Source organism: Carassius carassius, chromosome 32 (genome assembly GCF_963082965.1).
Source record: "Carassius carassius chromosome 32, fCarCar2.1, whole genome shotgun sequence".
Taxonomy (NCBI): domain Eukaryota; kingdom Metazoa; phylum Chordata; class Actinopteri; order Cypriniformes; family Cyprinidae; genus Carassius; species Carassius carassius.
The window spans coordinates 5,110,856-5,133,248 of NC_081786.1; the positions used below are offsets into that span (position 1 = coordinate 5,110,856).

General features: G+C 34.9%; 2 protein-coding genes across 2 annotated transcripts; both read right to left on the reverse strand.

The window, feature by feature from the left end:
* Positions 1–2,633: 2,633 nt before the first annotated feature.
* Positions 2,634–10,854, reverse strand: LOC132112473 (proteasome subunit alpha type-3-like). Its single transcript, XM_059519960.1, has 11 exons — positions 10,701–10,854; positions 9,912–9,994; positions 8,528–8,651; positions 7,581–7,682; positions 7,004–7,077; positions 6,830–6,902; positions 6,418–6,483; positions 6,008–6,054; positions 4,967–5,034; positions 2,918–2,982; positions 2,634–2,837 (listed from the first exon to the last, which is right to left on the reverse strand). The coding sequence occupies exons 1-11, from the start codon at positions 10,719–10,721 to the stop codon at positions 2,793–2,795; spliced, it is 768 nt and encodes a 255-aa protein (XP_059375943.1). The 5' UTR covers positions 10,722–10,854; the 3' UTR covers positions 2,634–2,792.
* An 800-nt stretch (positions 10,855–11,654) lies between these two features.
* Positions 11,655–20,945, reverse strand: LOC132112474 (ADP-dependent glucokinase-like). Its single transcript, XM_059519961.1, has 6 exons — positions 20,680–20,945; positions 18,939–19,098; positions 16,574–16,764; positions 16,345–16,441; positions 16,110–16,246; positions 11,655–14,668 (listed from the first exon to the last, which is right to left on the reverse strand). The coding sequence occupies exons 1-6, from the start codon at positions 20,870–20,872 to the stop codon at positions 13,998–14,000; spliced, it is 1,449 nt and encodes a 482-aa protein (XP_059375944.1). The 5' UTR covers positions 20,873–20,945; the 3' UTR covers positions 11,655–13,997.
* Between the last annotated feature and the right edge of the window lie 1,448 nt (positions 20,946–22,393).

Below are 22,393 nucleotides of genomic sequence, written 5' to 3' on the forward strand. Positions count from 1 at the left end.
GTTATGACTGTTACTGAGGCCTGTCAATCAAATTGTGACGGTTAAGCTAAATATAGTGAAGCTGTTATGGCGATTTAAACTGTTCGTCGGGTTAGTTCCGCAACATTTACGTGAGGTGACTTTTCCCTTCAGACTCAGTTACAAGTTTTGGGCTATAAACAGGTCGATTTCAAGTGGTTAGTTTAAGAAAAAGTCATCGGCTGAATCCCGGATCCTTTGAGAAAACAAGCCGACTAGCTGTGACTAGGGTCTGCCATTCAATTTTTTCTTTTCGTCGCCTAAATACCTTCGCTGGAAACCACGGGAAAACGACAAATATGACTGGATAACTTTCAGACTAGCGAGTTTACATAAAACGGACGAGAATATATGGGTTTAATGATGCGAAATCGGTTGTATGGAAATATATCTATATATATGTGTGTGTGTGTGTGTACTTACATGCTATGACTGCTTCAGCTCAGCATTCGACTAGGTTGCAAAGGCATAGACGAAATAACAAGCTGTTGAGCTGATGTTGTGTTTCTCGGATCCCTATTGGCTGCCGGGGCCACTGTGGGCAAACTCCGAGCATTGCGATTGGCCTCCCGCTTGGCAAAATTCTATTGGCTAAACTTAAGCGCGTAACCTGATTGCGGAGTACGAAAGCGGCGCTGCGAATTACGCTTTCTCAGTGGTGTTCTTTGATTCTCATTTGTTGCTAAATACAACAAATCCATCCCGGTCTCCGATTGGCTACATGTTTCCTATTCTGTGTTGTCCACGGTTTCTATTGGTCGAATTGACTCAGAAGCGTCCCGACTGCGAAGCCCATTGGCTGAAAGGATGTTTGGGAACGGAGCTTCATTTCAGAGGGAAAGCCTCTGCTCAGTCTGCGCATGTCGAAGAGAAGAGAACATTCGCCATTTTGTACCCAACGTTATTATTTTCGCATTCTGGACTCGGAGCCGTGAGATTTCGCGGTGAGCCCCGTGACTTCTTTTGTCTGCTTTTCTAGTCAGACCGAATATCATCAGCATAGTTTTAGCTTAAATGTGTTCTTTCTGATTCGTATTACAATTGTTTTACCAATAAATACTACAGCGCGGTCGTGAAGAAAAGGTCAATTGAAGGCAACGGTAATGGCGTCTTCATGTCGTTGCTGAGGAGAACGTCTGACGTCATGGGTTTGTTAGCCACGTGACCGGAACAGAGCGCCACAGTAAGCACGTGTTAAATGCTTATTCAGTGACACCTGCGGGGTTTCAAATGTTTATACGTGATTAGATTGTTGCTGAATTACTCACTTAAACGTGACATTGAAGCATCGTGATCAGAAATGGGATCAGATAGAGAACAGTGTATGGATATTTTAATGATTTAAGTGTGTGTTTGTATATGTGTTTGATTTAGTGTTGATACACATAAGCAAACGCGACTGGACTGATAAAATCATATGCTTCTGGTATTAATAGCTATTACAATTTCTAATTCTAATGTGTAACGTTAAACAGTATCAGAAAAAAATTTAATAACGTTACTGCTGCAATGTTGATCCATTTGTATACAATGACTGTGTATATTGTGTATCAATCAATAAATCTGTCAGTTTCCATATAAATTAACCAGTTTATACATGAATCAGTGAGCACACCTAGCATAAATAAGGGATCCTCAAATCTGGCCCACAGAGTTGAGCTCTAACCCTAATCAAACACACCTGAGCATATGTTAATCAATGCCTTCAGGATCATTAGAACATCACAGGTAGACGAGTTTGATCAAGGTTGGAGCTAAACTCTGCAGGGACGTGGATCTCATGAGCCAGATTTGAGGTTTCCTATTGTATACTCTTTGTATCACATAAGAGGTAATCTCCCAACACATAGGGCTAAAAGTAGAAAGAAATAGAAATACAAAGCTTTGGCCCTTTAATGCTAAGATAATGCCACAAAGATCCCACAGTAACTGCATGCACTGCCAGTCAAACGTTTAGATGAATTTATGCTTTTCATAATGATTTAATTTAAAGGCTTCAGCTTAAAGGTTTGAAACTAGTTTTTTTGTAGTAAGTAAGCTTAAGTGACAAAATGGTCTTTAACTTTGATCATAACACTATACTTGTACCTCCACATGTGTGTAAAATCTTTATTCATATTCAGTCTTTATTCATATCAACATCAGAACAGCTGTAATGGGAAGTATGTTCATTAAAGTATCATGTTCAGCTTTTGGTTCCTTTTTTTTTTTTTTTTTTTTTTTTACTAATATTAACTTTTTATCACTTTTTAACTAATATTATAACATGCAGGTATGCTTGGCTTATAAAATTGCTAACCATCATATTGTAAGTAAATTAAAACATACTGGGTTTTGCTTTGAGGCTCCATATGTTGATGTCTAACTGTAAGTTAAGGGGTCAAGTCCTTGCAATGTATTGCAGATAAACTGTTTATCTATACCCAAATGCATGTTGTATTTAGTGCCTTATACCGAACCAATTAATATTCAAGTTCTTCTGACAGGGTGTGCATAGATATCATTCAATTGACATCACAGAATTTCTAAAAGAGAAGGTGGATCCTTTGCCTAAGTTTGCTGTCCGACTAATGAGTGGTAATTATGGCAATTTCGGAGTCTGAATCAGAGCTTCATTCTCTTTTATAAATCGTATTTATTGTCAAGTCTGAAAGGAAAACATAGGACTGCATTAGTCTATTACAAAACATAAAAAAAACATTTTACTGTCTGTAGTAAAGTTGAGAGTTGCCAGGATGTCTGAAACATGGTACACTGTCGGTTTGCAACACAGTTTACATGTTGTCCTCATCAGAGTCATCCTCCTCCTCCAGGGATTCCTGTCAGGGCAGAAATATGACAGTAATCCATGCTTAAGAGAGCTTTTGTCATGACTATAACCAGAGGAACGGTTACTTACTTTAGCATATTTCTCAGCCTCCTCTTTGATGTCTTTGGGGACAAGCTCGTGCCTTCCTTTTGTGACTAAAAAGAGGGGCAAAAATATATAAATCAAATATTTTCTGCTGTTGAGACCATATCAAATCAGGCAAATAAATTAAATAAAACAAAACTTGTAAGAGACATTAAGTCAACATCTAAAAGATACAATAAGTATTACAATAACATTATATAAATAAAAATAATTTCCAACATTTACTGAAACAAATTATATATTAATAGATAAAATAATAAAAAGGGTTCTATGACAAATTCAGCACTGAATGCAAATGGAGTAGAGAAGAACTTAAAGGGTTAGTTCACCGAAAAATTAAAATTATGTTATTAATAACTCACCCTCATGTCGTTCCAAACCAGTGAGACCTCCATTCATCTTTGGAACACAGTTTAAGATATTTTAGATTTAGTCAGAGCTCTCAGTCCCTCATTGAAACTGTGTGTGTGGTATACTGTCCATGTCCAGAAAGGTAAGAAAAACATCATCAAAGTAGTCCATGTGACATCAGAGGGTCAGTTAGAATTTTTTGAAGCATCAAAAATACATTTTGGTCCAAAAATAGCAAAAACTATGACTTTATTCACCATTGTCTTCTCTTCCGTGTCTGTTGTGTGAGAGAGTTCAAAACACAACAGTGTAGTGATATCCGGTTCACGAACGACTCATTCAATGTAACTGGATCTTCTTGAACCAGTTCACCAAATCGAACTGAATCGTTTAAAACGGTTCACGTCTCCAATACGCATTAATCCACAAATGACTTAAGCTGTTAACTTTTTTAATGTGGCTGACACTCCCTCGGAGTTAAAACAAACCAATATCCCGGAGTAATGCATACACTCAAACAGTACACTGACTGAACTGCTGTGAAGAGAGAACTGAAGATGAACGCCGAGCCAGATAACGAACAAAAGATTGACTTGTTCTCGAGTCAAGAACCGGTTGCATCGGTTTTTGGATCACCAGTAGTTCTTTCGTACAGGTCGATTCAATAAACCAGTTGAAGAAAACGGTTCACCGGTTCTTTTGTGCTTGACGTAATGGCGTCATTTGCGATGATTGCCCTTGATTCAAGCCTTCGGTTTACCCACGCTCATACTATTAGCACAGAATCAGTTCAGAATCAATCACCAAAAGAATCGGTTCGGTTCAGACACTCTGTGTATCAGTCTGCTTCACGCTGAATCACACATGCGCAGTATCATCAGCTCCTCGGTTCTCAAATCGGACACGTCCCACAGAAACAGTTCTTGACTCGAGAATGAGTCAATCTTTCGTTCATTATCAAGCTCGGCTCGGTGTTCTCTCTTCACAGCAGTTCAGTCAGTGTACTGTTTGAGTAAATGAATTACTCCAGGATATTGGTTTGTTTGAACTCCGAGGAAGTGTCAGCCACATTAAAAAAAGTTAACAGCTTAAGTAATTTGTGGATTAATGCGTATTGGAGACATGAACCGTTTAAAATGATTCAGTTCGATTTGGTGATCTGGTTCAAGAAGATCCAGTTACATTGAATGAGTCGTTCGCGAACCGGATATCACTACACTGTTGTGTTTTGAACTCTCTCACAACAGACACGGAAGAGAAGACAATGCTGAATAAAGTCGTAGTTTTTGCTATTTTTGGACCAAAATGTATTTTCGATGCTTCAAAAAATTCTAACTGACCCTCTGATATCACATGGACTACTTTGATGATGTTTTTCTTACCTTTCTGGACATGGACAGTATACCGTACACACAGTTTCAATGAGGGACTGAGAGCTCTCGGACTAAATCTAAAATATCTTAAACTGTGTTCCGAAGATGAACGGAGGTCTCACTGGTTTGGAACAACATGAGGGTAAGTTATTAATGACAATTTTCATTTGTCGGTGAACTAAACCTTTAATGTGCTTACATTTATAGGGTTCATGAACTAGACTGTATTAAGTATTACAACTATTTTCCTAAAACCAGTAAATGTAAGAACGGAAGTAGAATAAAAAAAAAAAAAAAGGCCTGCCATTACCTTCTCCAACCCAGCTAAGCTCCAGCTCAAAGGCTTTGTCTTTCACCTCATCATGAACGATATAGATACTGAGTAGAGATGACAGACACATACACAAAAAAATAGTTACTACATTTTGCAAATATAAAAGGTTTCATTCATTATGGCATGTTTTATTCAGAGTACCACAATCATGGACAACTTGGAAATAGCAGTGAAGTTTAAAAGTTTAAGGCATGGAACATACATAGAATAACATTTATTTCTATTGTGTACAATATATAGCGAGTAAAATAAGTATTGAACACACCATTTTTTTTACAAGTAAATGTATTTGTAAAGGTGCTGCTGACTTGATATTTTTTTACCAAATGTTGTTAACAATCCACGTAATTTAGCCATACAAAGAAAACAAAATAAATGAGTTCAGTTCATGCGACTAGTTTCTCCATACAGCAGGTGTCTTGAACAAAAAAGGCTTTTGTAAAAAGTATTAAATAGATTTCAGTAGTTTAATACTTTTCTCTGTGTAATTACATCTTATTACAACTTCATTTCTAAACTTATTTTTGTTTATATATAGATTATTTGTGTTGTTACCAACATCTAGTGAAATTTCCCAAAGTCAACAGCACCTCTAAAAATATATTTACCGGTACTGAGAAAAAGGGTGACGTGTTCAATACTTATTTTACACGCTGTATAACTTCTGCCTCACTCTTAACTATTAATGTATAAATATTTCTGGATAGAAACAGTTTTTGTTTTCTGAATGCAATCTCATTAAGATGATTTCAAAAAGTGCTAATGCAGAAAACTATGAATCTAATGCAAAAAGCTCATAGAAACTGATCGGTCAAAAGGTGTGGGAATCCTGTTCATTACAAACCAACATTACTGTAAATTCAGCAACCTAACCGATAAGAAAAAAAATTAGCTGGGCTAGACTTTTTTGGTATATGGTTTGTTTTCATGGATCTCTGCTGCTCTCGTGTTGGCTATGAATGATGCATTAGATTTTGAAGTCTTCTCAATTCTAAGTTATAAATAAATCACACTCACATTTTTGCCACTTCCTTCACCAGTTCTCTGCAGGTCATTTCTTTCATCTGAAATACAAAATTGACATTTACAAGTTTAACCACTTTAATCTTTTGACATTAAAATGAAAACATTACTAAATAAATGTATTAGTCGCTTTGAAATGTCAAATAACAATGCTGTTACTTCAAGTTCTAAATGACATTGTCTCTGCAGTAATCATGTTTGAACATGTTCCAAAAAAAGACTGCCAAGCATGCTTATAGTAAACACCACAACTGTACTGTTAAAGATACAGATCTGTTAGACTGAACGTAGGATAATAAATGAAAGGCAGTGGCTTTTTTTGTTCTGCAGCCCTGGAGATACATTTACAGAAATATAGCAAAATCATGACTATAACTTGTTATAAATAATATATTAACACCTACCTGTAGTTTCTCAATTTCTGTCTTGGCAGCTTGCTTGGCTTTTCCAATAGCACAGCCCCAGTAACCCTAAAAACAGACACAAATATTAAATGATAAAGAAAATACATGTACAGGAGGATCGGATCAATAAAAAACAATGTGTAATCTACACTTTCATTGAATATGAGGAGTTCACATGTATGCTGGACACTTTTTTGCTGTGCTTTTCTATCACTACAAAAGTACATTTGTAGTTTATATACATTCAAACTTACATTTGTCTACAAAACTACAGTTACATTAATTTAAGCAGAAACCTTTAAATCAAAAGATTTTCAAAATAATGAGGAATAAATTAATTCAGTAAAGTGTGTATAGTAAGTAATAAAGTCCTGATTAACAGAGATACTAGTTTATCAAAGAGAGCTCTTACGTATGAAATCCCAGAAGGGTCAACCATGTAGAGCTGTGGACCATCATCTTCATCATAAGATCCCAGGATGAAACTGAAAGGTTAAAAACATCCAAACTTATAAGAAATTAAACTTGCATTATGCAATGATGATGCAAATGAAAATGCATTACTGAAACTTTGCATAAGACCTACCTGCATCCAAAAGGCCTCACAGCGCTGTATAATGTGTAAGCATGGACATACATGCCCATTCTGTCTGCAAGATGCTGTTTGGAAAATATGAAAAATATATAAATGACCAGATCAGATTTGTTATTGTCTAATTGTTCGATTTAAAAAAATGTCCATTATTTGTTTTTCATATATATACACAAATCATATGTGACAAAAATCATTAGGATATTAAGTAAAGATTGTTTTCCAAAGCTATTCTGTAAATTCCCTACTATGAATATATCAAAAACTAATTTTTGTTATATGCATGGCTAAGAACTTTATTTGGACAAATTTAGTGTTTAAAGTTGATTTTTTGCACCCTCAGATTCCAGATTTTCAAATCGTTATTATATTGTCCGATCCTTATAAACCAAACATCAATGGAAAGCTTATTTATTCAGCTTTCAGAGGAAAAATTTACACTTTTGTGGTCCAGGGTCACATATAAGACTTAACTTAACACAGCACATGAGTCATATTGGTCATTTTGGAATGAGGAAATGACTGATGGTGAGTAAATGGCGTTAGAATGTTCATTTTGGTCTGATCTTACCTTCAGTGGGATGTCATGGCCATAGTTGGAGCGGAAGTTTGAAGCCTCTTCTCTGGACACTTCTGAGAGCGATCGTGCATCTGCCAGAAGACCAGCCACAGCCTAGAAGACAGACAGACAGACAGAGATTCATATGTGTAGAGATTTACACTCCCAAACAAAAGTGTTTTTTTTTTTCTTCAATAAATGAATACTTTTTTTATTATTAGTATTAAAATTAAAACAAAAATTTTAAATACACATTAAATTGATAAAAAGTGACAGTAAGTAAAGTTTTAATGTTACAAAATATATATCATATATATTTTCAATAAATGCTGGTTTTCTGTTCATCAAAGAATCTTGAAAGAAATATGTATAGTAGATGTATAATAATAAGATTCTTGAGCACCATCAGCATTTAGAATCATTTCTGAATAATCATGTGACACTGAATGTTCAGCAGCCCTTACTCCAGTCTTTAGCTTAACGATTGCAGTAATAAATGACATTTAGAATTTTAAATTCTAATAATATTCCACTGTAATGTATTTTTACTGCCTTGGCGAGCCTGAGAGAATGGTTTATATATAGTTAGGTTACGGTTATATATATACACACACACACACACACTTATGTATTTATTAGCAACCACAAACTTAATAGCAGGTTATATTTTTAGTCTGTTACACAAAATAATTAAATGTCAACAAACAATTCAATTACGAACAAAGGTATGAGAACAATTTGATGGGTAATTAAGCTTTTTGACTATTATAGTTCAGTTAAATAAAAGATTATTTTTCACTGCACTAAATCTAAATAATCAAATGGATGGAATTGATTTTAAAGTACTATAATGGAACCTAGCACCTATAATGTGACACTGCAATCTAATAATATACAGAGTAATGTCAATGAACATATATACAGAGCACTTGTTTAAACAAAATTCTCAATGTTCTTACCATTCCAACATGCCGATCAATATTGAAGATGCGTTTATTGGAGCCCTCCTCATACAACTTGGAAAGAACCAACTTCTCTACACCAAACACGACTCCATCTTTGCAGCGGATGCCAACTGCTGTGCTAAAGAACGGCAAAAAAACAATTATTATTAAATTTATATTAAGGGTGTTCCAACTGATCGGCTACCGATCGCTATCGGCCGATATTGTCTCTGTCTGGAGCAGGTGAAATAATTGTAATGCTGAAGGTGAGGTACAGTTTAGATTTTTTCATTTCATAACTTATAAAGTAGAAGTGGTCGACCGATACATCGGCCATATTTAGCATTTTTCAAATATCGGCAGATAAGTTTTTTCTGTTAGGTTGATGTGTTCGAGGCGGGACTTTTATTTTGACAGCGCTGAGAGCACACAGTGTTCACATTCTCCATCGTTTGCCATCTTTGTTACTAGTTCTGTCTAATACGGATATAAGTCTGTCTAATAATCTGATCGAATTGTTTGAAGAAATTCATGTATGCAAAAAGTGATATAATGACTGGTTTTATCTTATTAGTAATTGAAAGGCAAACATAATACTTTCTAGTTTGCAGTCAGCATTAAGCAAATACACATTTATATAATTTATACACATCTTTGAATGGCTAATGAACATTTATTTTCACAAACCTTGCAAACCCAGTTGAACCCAGCTGTAAGAACTTGTGAAGTGTGTATGTGTATCCATCATGATCATGTGTTCTCTGTGTGACGGTCGGTGTGAATTGAATGATTTAAACTTTAAACTTGTGATTTAAAATTATACTGCGCTTTATGCATTTGCCCACTGTCATATTCATGTATATTCTCTGTGATATATGTAAAATTAATGTTATCCTGGCTTTATTTGAAAATGATTGCCAATGCACACAAATTTCCCAGAATACAGAGTGCCCTGTTGGTTACAGTGTTTACTTGCTTTTTAATTATATTTTTATAAAATATTTATTTATATGTGAAAAAATACTTAGTCATCTAAAGTATACGTATGTTTATTTTACACATTTATTTTTTAATCCATTGTCAAATGATTTTAAATTTCTTAAATATTACAAAAAAATTATATCGCCCCCCCCCCCCCCCTGCTTTACAAGATATCGGCATCGGCTGTCAAAAACACATATCGGTCGAGCACTATAAAGTAGCTATACTGCTTCCTGTGTTCGGCCTCAAAAGTCCAGATCGGAGTCCCCTACTTAATATGTACTTTAACTTTCATCAGACATCAAATATGAAACAGATTCAAAAATAAATTATTCAAATAAAGGTAAAGCCTTTCTCAGAGCAGCACGTCAAAATGTACATGTTTCTGGCTTAAGTGAAAAAGTATTTAATTAATTACCTGCTATTTTCTACAGCCTTCATGGCATATTCGACCTGAAATACCCTTCCATCGGGTGAGAAGGTGGAGGCGGATAAATCATACTGGAAAGGGAAAAGAGAAATACTGTCAACAATTATTACGCGTGTTCATTTAATAAAAATAAACCATTTAAAGAGTTTGCAGTAATAATAAAACAATGTTATATCAAAACAGTGGTCAAATATTGAAGCTTGAATCTTTAAAAGTGCAATTTCTATTTCTATTCTGAAAATGAGTCATACAGATTTAATATTTTGCACTCCTGAAATAAATGACAAAATTACTGTCACTGCAACAATGTTTTATCATTAATGCCCAGCTGTGTTTATTATTATTGCTTAGCAATGAGTTTATTCAGCCAAGTCAGTAATCTTTTAACTTTCTACTGATGCACAGTTTGTCCAGAGTGTGATGTTAAACGTGCAAAACGCATTTACTTTCACTTTACCTCCGCGGTGACTTTTCATTTGAACTGCCATCATTCATTGTTAGCGAGCAGTGACTCAGCAGGGGCAAAGTAGTGCAAAAATACACAATAAACCAAGGTATATCAGAATAACTTAAACTACTTATATATGAAAACTCTTTATTAACTTTAATTAGGTTGGGACAGAAAAAAACCCACTAATGGAGATCCTGCACACTAGCATTAGCTTGTTAGCTTCAGAATGACACAGACAATGCACGCATTGGTTATTTAAATCGCTCTTTTCGGATCAGATCTCATTCAAACACTATGATAAATTTTGTATTATTAAATCCACTCACCCCGGTCCCAATGGAGCTCATTGTAATTGAATGTGATCAACTATAATCGTAAGTTAAGTGCTCAGCATTAGCAGCCACAGACTCTACAGCGCATCGGCTCTCCCTCTGCCACCTGCGATTAACGAGCTCTGTGATAGGACACCATATCGACCAATCAGATTCTTTTAAGCGGCAAGCGGTCAGTCTTTCACGATAAAAGTTTGATACAAAAAATAAAAGTTAGCGTCTTTACAATATTATTACATTTGGAGATTTTAACTACAGCTTTATTTAATTATGTAATTTCAAAATAAATATACTATGAAAAAAGTATTAAATTAACACAATACCAGAGTGTGTACATAATAAAGTTGTCCTTTTTATATAAATATATATTAATGTAAGTATATACATTTAGCAGTTTCAGACATAGGCTTACTTTGTGCATCTTTTTTTACACATCTAACACGATCTTTCTATAGATTTTAATAATTTAATTAGTGCTTTCAAACGATGAATCGCATCCAAAATAAACGTTTTTGTTAACATAACGTGTGTGTGTGTGTGTGTAAACATATTTTGAAAATATTTACATGTATATATTTATATTCATATAAATTATATCATATATAAATAATATATAAACGTAGCATATATTTTTTAAATACATGCATGCATCTATCTATCTATCTATCTATCTATCTATCTATCTATCTATCTATCTATCTATCTATCTATCTATCTATCTATCTATCCTAAAACCCTAAATGTTTCAGGATCAAAAGAAAAAGAATTTCAGACTTTCACAGGCAGACTTTTTGAACCCCACAGTATTTCTAAATATATGAAATTCTCCTAAACAGTAAGAAACTTTCAAAAACCAACCCAAGGCTGTTGATTTAACCTCAACGTTTCCGAAATATTCTAACTGAAATAACTGAAAGTCAATAAAATAATCAGAAATACACAGCAGTGTACCATAAATGGAATGTAATATTTTATTACATACAAATCCAAAGTCATTCAAAAATGAGTCTTTTCCCTTCAGAACAGCTGTTACTGACAGACCACACAGGACCAAGACAAAAGAAGGAAAGAAAGAGATAAAGGCATTTCATAACTCATTTCCAGCACAACATTCAATACTCTTCCACCACCCTGTAATAAACAATTCCAATGCTACAACTGCTTCATACATGCATAAACCCTTATTATCAATCACCTAAATCCCTCTTGAATTATGACGTTATGATTTAAAACATGAATCACATTCACAACAAAAGCATCTATTGCTGTTTTTCCACAGAAAAGATTCTTCAAATCGACCGGACCTTCGGTTGGTCAGTATGCTACAGGCTCAGATCTCATCTAGAATCACACCAGCTGCTCTCTGTCACAGATAAATTGGTTCAAACTCAAGTGTTGTGGATCTTAGACATCCAGGCTACTGTAATCCCTGAGACATATTTCATATATCAGCTGGCGAGCGTTTTAAAGCACTCACTCTGATATCTCTCTTAGGGTGGGACATCTTTGACATCCATCTCCTGTCCGATACCGGGTTACACTAGCACAGCCAAGAGCTCTAATGTACCCATCGCATAAATAAATGCAGGTATACAACATAATCTTGATGGACATCAATTAAGCTGGGTATATTTTTATAGGCACAGGAGGTAGGGAATAATTTGCACTCAGGGTGACTAATGGAAGATGTGACTGCAAGGAAGTCAGGGCCCAGATTTGCTTAGATGCTTCTGAATCTGTTAAAAGAGATGATTACACTATATTACACCAAAACTAGGATTACAACAGATATTATATTTCTGCGAGGTAAAAACACTACATAAATACATGAGGAAATAAGTGGTTTTGGCTTCCTATTGCATCCATTCCAAGAATAGTTCCTCATTCGAACACAAACATAACTAAAGTACTAAGGTGAATCTCATGAAAGCATGGCCAGGTCAAACTGTAAAATAAAATAAAATTAAAAATAAACATTTGATTATTACAATGCTAAAGGCAGAGAAATGACACACCTCTCCTTTTTTAGCATTATGTCTTTTTTTTTGACGAGTTTTACTTGAAATTCCAATTATTTTCAATTTGAGATTACTATCATATATTTATATCTTTTAATTTTGGGGTGAAATATGATTGGGACATGTTCTCTCATGAGATACACCCACACAAGCTAAAATTACTATCCTTAAAACATTCCACTTCCCTAGAGTTAAAAATCAAGCCATGTTCCCTTAATTAAAAGGTGTTTGTTGTTTAATTCAAATTGTTTCCATGTTTGTGATAATGTGTAACTGCTCAATCCCTTGTGCTAAAGTGGAATATGATGCTGCTACAGACTTCAGTGGGTGGAGCATAAAACAAGCAAGCAATAATATCCCATCAATGAGGATAGTTGGGATAGGATGTTAGGTAAAATATGGACCCCATAGCACTTCAGTCATGCTAAATTTATCTTCATTTCCATTTGATATTAACATAGCAGGCTACTGTGCATCTGCATTGATTTATTTCAGTCATGATATAATGAGTTCTGGGTGCTCATAAATTCTTCTGCATATTATTTCAAGACTACTGACCCCCGTTTGATTAATGTGCGTGAAGTGAATGATTACGAAGCCATTTTAAGACATAAAGGTTCTGGATAGGAGTCAAGAAAAACAAAGAGAAAGCAAAAACATATGACTTATAGGTGGGATAACTCTGTGAATCTCATTATGAAGTATCCAGATCATATTTCACACAAAAAAATCAAAAATGATATTTTGCGTAATTAAATTATTATTATTTTTTAAAATGATGGCATTGACACATTATTTTCATGACAATTAGGCACATTTTCATGTATGTAATGACATGACATTGCATTTTCATTATATTCTCATTACTATAAAACAGTATTATTTACTATATTACAATAAAAAATACTGTAGTAAAATGATTTATTTTATGTAATTAAATTTTTAAATGTAATTAAATGTTATTAATTTTTAAATGTAATTTAAAAATCAGCACAAAGACAACGCAGAAATGGGAATTAGATTAAAAAAATGTGCTTAATTGTTAAGAAAATAATATTTATAAAATTATCAATTTCAAAAAATGAATAAAAGCAAAATCTCCCATTTGTTTCTTGTGATTTAAGGGCGAAATACAATGTGGATATGTTGTTGACAGGTTTTGTGAGATTCACCTTACTTTATATTAGCTGGACCCAACGTTTGTATTGCACACAATCTGTCTTGATGTGTTTCCCAAAAAAATTAAATAATACAAAAAAAAAAAGACTCCTGTTCAGATCTGTAGTACAAGCCCAGCAGCAGAGATGTTGTCTCCTCCTCCAGCAGTCTGGTACACCTCAGTGCACACCAGCACAGGAGCCACGCAAACCTCATAGCCGTCCTCATCCCAGCAGGAAATTGGTCGAGATTCCTTGAGTGGAATTCTCGGACTTCCTTCTTGCCTGCTAACGGAGAACGATTCGTCCATGATTAGCCGGGCTTTACTGAGATCGATGTCTGGCGAGCCGCAGACGTGCCGGTTGGCGGTCAGAGATGCTTTGGCTGTGGCCGACATCGTGTTCTTCCACTTGGAGCCACGTTTGACGATGATGGCCTGGAAAGCCAGTGTGTGGACATGAAGACGTGTGAGCGGCCGACCCGTTCCAGCCTCCTGGTGGCGCTGGTTTACCAGGCGGTAGAGTTCTCGCATCTGGTCCAGCACTGTAGCTACGCGTGGGTTGGGGTCGGAAAGCACGGTCAAGTTGCTGCCACGGAAAAGGCTCAGGAGGTTCGGCAGCTCCTGCTCGTTCATGCCTAACGAGTCGGCGTGAGGAAGAACAAACTCTAGGAGATCTGACATCAATTTCTCATCTACGAAGCTGGCCATCTCGAAATGGACAGCGGTCTGCGGGGACGCAGAGGACAACATCTTCGCCAGCTTTCCCAGCAGAGCCTCACGCTCACCTATAGAAAACAGAGAGTTATTATAGAATCTCCTAATTAATGAACCAACTGAAGTCGTCTGAATTCAAGTCGGTTGAGATGTTAAATTAATCACGATACATTTATATAAACTCCCACCACCAATTATATCTCTATGGGGAATTGACTGCCTTTGAATAATGCATAATAAAGAAGCATTTATAAACGTAGTGCTGCTTTGTTTAGAGCTGTAACCAAGGAAACACTGTATCGCTGCTGTTCCATAAGCGCCACCTGCTGTCAGAGAGTGAATTTGCATCTCATTCAGCTTGTCTGCTGTTTATGTTTCTTTTAGATGTTGTGTGTACTATAGTTTCACAAAGCTAATGTCAGACTATTCTGTTTTTGCTTCAAATTTCAAAATTATACAATCTAATTTAAAATCAGAAACTGCTCAGGGATCTTTGTTTGGACCGTGATTAAAATGCAGTGAATGGCTCTAAGTTTAAATGGAAAGAGGACAGACAAAGCCTAAGCTTAAATTTCTTTTATTTGTAATATTTATGTTGTAACATTTCAGTTTTGTTATTTGACATATTTAAATCTGCTGCATGTTATCTGACTTATAATAAAAATACACTTTTTCATTTATAATTTGCCTTAAATCTCATTCTGTTAAAACAAAATTGTAAGAAAATAATATCGGAGAATCTGTATTGTGATTCATATCACATCTTGAGTTGAATGAAGCATTACATCCCTATAGTTAAATGGTTAAGGGAAGATTAAGAGTGAAGTACACTGAAAAAAAATGGCATAAAAACAACATTCACTCAGAAATCACTAGTTTTTATGACTACATTTTGAAGTAAAAGACTGAAATAGTAATTTCTTGCGAAATATACTCAATTTCTAATTTTTTATTTACAACTTTAAAGAATGTTTTTACACACTGAAAAGTTTTTACTTTGAAGCAAATCTCTCAATTAATTAAACATGAAACTAGTATTCGCTTATAAAATGTACTCCTACAATCTTTGTTTTATTACTCTTTATATCCAGCTGCAATTAGCAAAACACTTTAAGCATTTTCACCTTTAGGTCTAAAGATTACTTAAAACACAGATTGCCAACAGTTACCAAGCTGTGAAAATGTACAGCAAATATTGGAAAAACTCATTTCCCTCTAAGGTAGACGGAAAAGAAAACAAGTCACTTCGAGTTGTTACAGTCAGTCTACTTTCCCAGGGGCAGCTGGGAAAACATGCTAATCTCACCATGTGACGGTACAGAGATAAGTTTACCTCCAAACTGCCACTGATCCACACATGACGTTTATAATTATTAAAATACATAAATAAAAAGTTTTATATTGTTATTTGAAAGTGAATTAAATACTGATTTGTTGAGCATTATGCAATAATGTTTTAAAATGTTATTAATGAAAGTTAATTATTGCCCTTGTATGTCTTCATTCACTTACCTTGTTTGAAAGGGAAGTTGTCCATCATCTGTAGTCCTCCTACAACAAGCAGATCTGGTTTGAAGCTGTTCAGCTTCTCCTGAAATTGCTCCATGGAGTCCAGATATGGATTATGATCATCGCTATGGACAATATACCTACAGCAATGCAAGAAAAAAAAACACTTCAAACACTCACAGACACTTTCAACTGAAAGTACAGTTAAGATATAAAATCTGAAAGTAAATCAGCCAACCTGTTGGCCCTTCGGGAGGTGTACGGCCCCCATGTGGCACCTGTGGGATACTCCAGGATCAGGTGGATGTCTGGCTCATCCACTGTGTTTCCAGCCACTGAGGAGAGACAAAATAATTAATTGCAATGATGAACAAGGAAGTTCAGATTTTAAAGCATTTTTGTTATATTTACAATGTTGAATAGATAAGGCTTTTAGCATAAAGCTGAAAGTAAGAGCATTACAGCACCTGTGATGCGCTGTGAGAGGATATCTGTAAAATCGGTGCTGAAACTGCCCCCTAAAAGCACATCACATCCTTCCAGCGCCATCCTGCTGGCCATGACAGGTGCATTTCCTCCTATTGACCACCTGTTTCCTGGTAACTCTCGAGAAGCCTCTACCAGCTCACTGAAGAGTGTGTCATTCATCACAAACCTCCTACAGAAAAGAACAAAAACACAGTCAGCTGAATAACAAACACTGCAGGTGCCTGATGATGGGAGAGCAGTTAACACTCACTGTTTACATTAAACTGTTGTTTTTAGCTTTATGCATGTACCATGCCATTTTTATGCATTAGTAATTACAGATTAGCTAGTGTAGGTCAACACATTTTTTGTTTCGTTTCCATGCACATTGTTAGTTCCACAAAAAGTAAATATTGAGTCAAGTTAAGTCTTATATGTGACCCTGGACCACAATTTTTAATAAATAAGCTTTCCATTGACGTTTTGTTTATTAGTATCGGACAATATTTGGCTGAGATACAGCTATCTGAAAATCTGGAATCTGAGGGTGAAAAAAAATCTAAATACTGAGAAAATCAACTTTAAAGTTGTCCAAATGAAGTTCTTCAAAAATTAAGTTTTGATATGTTTACAGTAGGAGATTTACAATATATATTCATGGAACATGATCTATACTTAACATCCTAATAACTTTTGACATAAAAGAAAAATGTATAATTTTGACCCATACAAGGTTTTTTTTTTGGCAATTGCTAAAAATATACTCAAGTGACTTAAGACCGGTTTTGAGGTCCGGGGTCACAAATAAAAAGTGCAATTTTCATTGCATTTAATTATAATTAACAATTTTTTAATGGTTGGACTTTCACTGGATCATTGTTCAAAAAATGACCACTGTTTTAATAGCGGTGTTATGACAACTGCAATTTCAACATATTTTTGTACAAAACACACTTCAAAAGCTTTTACAGAATCTGCAAGTTTAAAAGGCTCTCTAGCCGAAAAGAATGAAAAGAAAAATGCCACTATGATTGATGGTTATTATCTAAACGAGAACCAGAAGCACTCACGTCTCCAAATGCTTCTGTGTCACTTTGGCAGTAGTAACTGTAAATTACACCCCACTCAGACACGGCTCAAACAGCACTATGCAGCGTCTCAACATAACTGCAATATTATCTTGAGAAGCCTGTCATTCCGCTCTCAAGTGTGAATTCTGTTGCAGGACGCAGTTGCCATATTGCCAGCACAACAAAACTAAGAGGGTCTGACGAATTTCATCTTAACGCTTTAAAGGAACAGTTCACCCAAACATGAAAGTTACAGAACATTTGTGCACCCTGCATCCAAAATGTAGACAGGTTTGTTTCGTCATCAGAACAGATTTGGAGAAAGTAGCATTACATCACTTGCTCACCAATGGATCCTCTGCAGTGAATGGGTGCCGTCAGAATGAGAGTCTGATAAAAACATCACAACAATCCACAAGTAACCCACACCACTCCAGTCCATCAAATGACATCTTATGAAGTGAAAAACTGCATGTTTGTAAGAAACAAATCCATAATTAAAGCATTTTAACTTCAAAATAAATTTTGGACAAAATGCCAATCCATAATAATGCTTCCTCCAGTGGAAAAGTCCATCCCATCTGTTCTCCTCTTTTTGCTTTCAAACAGTGCGTCTTTCTCTCCTGATTCATTTTCACTGGAAAAAGCAATATTAGATAGAGGACTGATTTATAAACAACAATTTAAAGTTTAAAACCTCTTAAAAATTGATTTTGTATTACAAACACAGTTTTCCATTTCTCATGATGTTTATTAATGGACTCATGGATTACTTGTGGATTATTGTGATGTTTTTATCAGCTGTTTGGACTTCTGACGGCACCCATTCACTGGTGAGCAACTGATGTAATGCTAGATTTCTCCAAATCTGTTCTGAACTCATCTACATTAAATGGCCTGAGTGTAAGTTGGAACTTGTTTTTGGATGAACTATCCCTTGAAATGAATATATTTAATATTTCAATATTTAATATTATTTCATTTATGTAACACTTTGTGGTTGTGTAACATTAGCTGTTTATAGTTAATGTAATGACCTACATCTGTGATTACCAGTGTAAATTAATGGGGAACTCACTAAATTCACCTTGAAACCAGTTAATTAGTTTTAATTGCAACTGTTAATTATCAACTAACACAAAATGGAAGATTGCAATCAGTTAAGCTATGCAAACTTGTAAAACAATTTAATTGGCTTCAAATGAAATAAATCACAACAGCTGTATTATGATACATTGCCCAGTCTGTACAGTCCTGAGGGCTTTGTGAACATGCTTGAACGTCTCTCACTTACTCTGAAGCAGCTCCAGGGGAGAAAAAGTAAGCGAAACTCTGTGCCAGCTGCTCGGCGTTCTCTATGTAGTCATGATGGAGGGGCTGGTCTGTCGGCTTCAAACCCATTTTGTTCAGCAGTGTCACTCCATCAACTATGATATCCACACAGCCGCCAAAACCTGATAAGAGACAGTGAGATGACACACTCGAAATAATCTAATATTACAAAAAAATTAATCTTTGAACCTGACTATCTAACAAAACGCATATAAATCATAGGTCATACAATATCTGAACAAACTGGATTCGATGCCATGCATAGTTGACTACAGACTAAAGCAGAGTGCAACAGACTGACAGATGCCAATGAAATCAGTGATCATGTTAATTTAACTGACTCAATGCATACAGAACTTTAGCTGATTGATTATCAATCCAATCAACAAAGATTCAATCAAGGGTTCCGATTGCATTAACTATAATCTAAGCAACAAGTAAAATAATAGTACTGCAATGGGTTGTGTATGTGACTCAGGTTAATGATTGAAGACTTTTGGTAAACAAGGCTGAAACCTGGTTGTCTAAGTTGTTTTACCTCACAAGTACTCAGCACTTGTTTCTATAGTGTAAACCAACAAAAAAAAGAACATCAGCTTAGGCTTGATCCTTTAAGATAACAATCCTCAGAAGCAAAACAAGCCATATTATCAGATAAAATAGTAACATGTGCAGTTGCGGATAGGAAACACCAAGAAAAATGTGGCAAACTGATTATAAACAATTAGCTGCTATTTGTAAAAATTAGAGTTATTTTAGTACAATTAGGATACTATTATAGTTTTAATTTATATATATATATATATATATATATATATATATATATATATTCTGTTTTATTATAATTTCATTTAAAATGTTTGTAGTTTTATTTTGTTTTTATGTCATTTTTATTTTTTATATATGTTTACATAGTTTCAATAAGTTGTTTTTTATTTACATAAAATTCAAATAAATACAAATTAGAAACATTTCCTTGGCAACTAAATGAAATTAAACAAGTTTAAATTATTTTCTTTCAGCAAGTTTTTTTTTTATTATTATTATTATAATAATAGGGGAAGTCGTGGCCTAATGGTTAGGGAGTCAGTTTGGCAATCGAAAGGTTGTGAGTTCGGGTCTCGGGCCGGCAGGAATTGTAGGTGGGGGGAGTGCATGTACAGTTCTCTCTCCACCTTCACCATACTTGGCTGAATGTCACTTCACTTTCATTATTATTATTATTTATTTTATTTTTTTACATTTTTAGTTTTAGTTTACTATAACCCTGGTTAAAATGAATAATTATTAGTGTACTGTAAATAATTAATACAAACTTAAAAATAATTAAAAATAAAAATCAATACATATTATTACATTAAATGTGTATAATTGTTAATTTAAAAATACAACTTTATTACATACATTTGTCTTGTTTTGAGAAATGCAAAATTGCAAAATGCATACTTTACCCAAATCTAGTATATAAAGGTATAACTGTATTATTACGTCAATTAGTTAATATTTTATTATTAAAGTTCAATTATAAATCTATTTTTTTAAATAATGAGTTTATCTAAAAAAAAAATACAAAGTAATGTCATAATATTTACATATTTTGAACTTTGAGAACTGCAGAATTTATTCCAATAAAGCCTATGCACTGCATATCATAATTATTTGTTGCATGCTGTTAAGTGCACTCAAAAGTCTGTACTCTGTACCTATAGCCACTCGCGGTCTGGACACGCCGTTCATGCCCACTTTCCGCTCGGCGCGCAGCAGTGAAGACAGAACCGCGTCCAGTCTGTCGTCCAGAACCGAGCTGTCCGGCGAGCGGAACCAATACGCCACCAACACCACTGCAAGTGACAGAAACGAGCCATATTTGACACCAGAGCGCAGCTCAATGGCCATTGCAGATGTATGAACACACTCCTGCCTCCTCTCTTTCTTCCTGAGCGAGTATGTAATGATGAATCAGGGGGCGGATGTTTTTTCTAAGAATAGAAATATAAGAGGATAGAATGGCGTGAGTATTTCAATATAAGCACAGCTAAGCTCTCTCTGTCTCTCTCTATCTCTCTCTCTCTATAATTACTTAGTTGTTACCTAAACTGTGTATTTGTCATTTAGGTATTGCATTAAATATTACTATTCGGACTGCTATTAAAAGACCACGTAGACTCGTTGTCACGTGGTATTTGTTACTTTTCTCCGCGCTATTCGGATGGACCAATCAAAATATAATCATGTTATAGAGATTCTTTTATTGAAGATTTGAAGTTTAAAAAAAAGTTTGGTAAATAAAAAATAAGGGTATGTAATAGATAGATTTACTTTATTGTAATTTAAATTGTTTAAATAATAATAATAATAAAAAAACGTTATGAGGTTTTAATGGGGGTTAATATGGGTTTGGGATATTTGAGCCGGCTAGCGCCCTCTGGAGGAAGAACGATAGACTGTAGAACACTTGTGTATTTGCCTCCCAATGTCACTTTCCCCTCAGTGGCTCTTATAGACGGTTTCATCGGGCGCACGCGCCTGGACCTAAGTTAACTTCCGGTCTGTGTTGTGTATATTGGTCTGCCTAGCGGTGCCGTCTACAAACGCAGTTAAAGTCAAGGTGATGAGTAGACTGAAGTTGGGCTCAGATGGTTGTGCTGCGGGATGTGTTTTCCATACATTTATTTATTTTTGGAGACTCGCCACAATTTTAAAACTGATCGATTTTCAAAAAGGCTTCGTTGAATAAACATGAGTAACGTTACACTGCACGTTTAATAATAATAATTCCGTACATTTATATGTTTAAATATCAAAACGAGGCACAGGTGTTTTTATATCGCTGTATTTCTGAAGGAAGACTTGCGTGTTATATGCCTGATAAAGCAGCGTTTGAGCGTACCAGCTCTGCTTTGTTTAACAGCTGTTACTGGGGAAACCTCTATTTCTCGTGTTTTATGTCTGTGCTTTAAAACATCTCCTGCTGGCAAAGAATGAATAAGCATTTTCATTAAGTCCTCCTGATCCACGCAGCAAACATATCTTGTTTGTTATGAAAAAATATCTACTCTAGAGGGACTTGGCTGTTGTTGTTTTTTTTTTTATTTAGTCAGTTCAAGTACAAAAACATTTCAGTACAATACAAAAAAAAAAGAAAGGTTACAAAGTATTAACAATACAGCTCAAAATATTTTACCAGAAAAACAAAAAAAATAAAAAAATAAACATAAACATAAGAGCAATTACAAAAATATAAGTATAACATATCAGGGCAGTTATATGTATTTGAAAAGCTTTAATATTTGTATTGTTTTTATAAGCTTTTTATTTTGTGATCTCATGTTTAAGAGAGTTTCAAAATATATTGTTAGATCAGTGTTATAGAAGGCAATATAGGAGGGTTTCTTTTGAATTATTTTTGTCTTATGA

What these genes read in the sequence shown, in the direction of transcription:
- LOC132112474 (XM_059519961.1), bottom strand. Translation starts at nt 20,872, where the DNA reads ATGGCCATTGAGCTGCGCTCTGGTGTCAAATATGGCTCGTTTCTGTCA. An exon ending in TCCCCTGGAGCTGCTTCAGA is followed by an intron (nt 16,765 to 18,938) that starts GTAAGTGAGAGA and finishes TCTTTTCTGTAG; the next exon opens with GAGGTTTGTGATGAATGACA. An exon ending in CAACTTCCCTTTCAAACAAG is followed by an intron (nt 14,669 to 16,109) that starts GTAAGTGAATGA and finishes TGTTTTCTATAG; the next exon opens with GTGAGCGTGAGGCTCTGCTG.
- LOC132112473 (XM_059519960.1), bottom strand. Translation starts at nt 10,721, where the DNA reads ATGAGCTCCATTGGGACCGGG. An exon ending in AAGGCTGTAGAAAATAGCAG is followed by an intron (nt 8,652 to 9,911) that starts GTAATTAATTAA and finishes GCCGTTCTTTAG; the next exon opens with CACAGCAGTTGGCATCCGCT. An exon ending in GTGAAGGAAGTGGCAAAAAT is followed by an intron (nt 5,035 to 6,007) that starts GTGAGTGTGATT and finishes ATCTCTACTCAG; the next exon opens with TATCTATATCGTTCATGATG.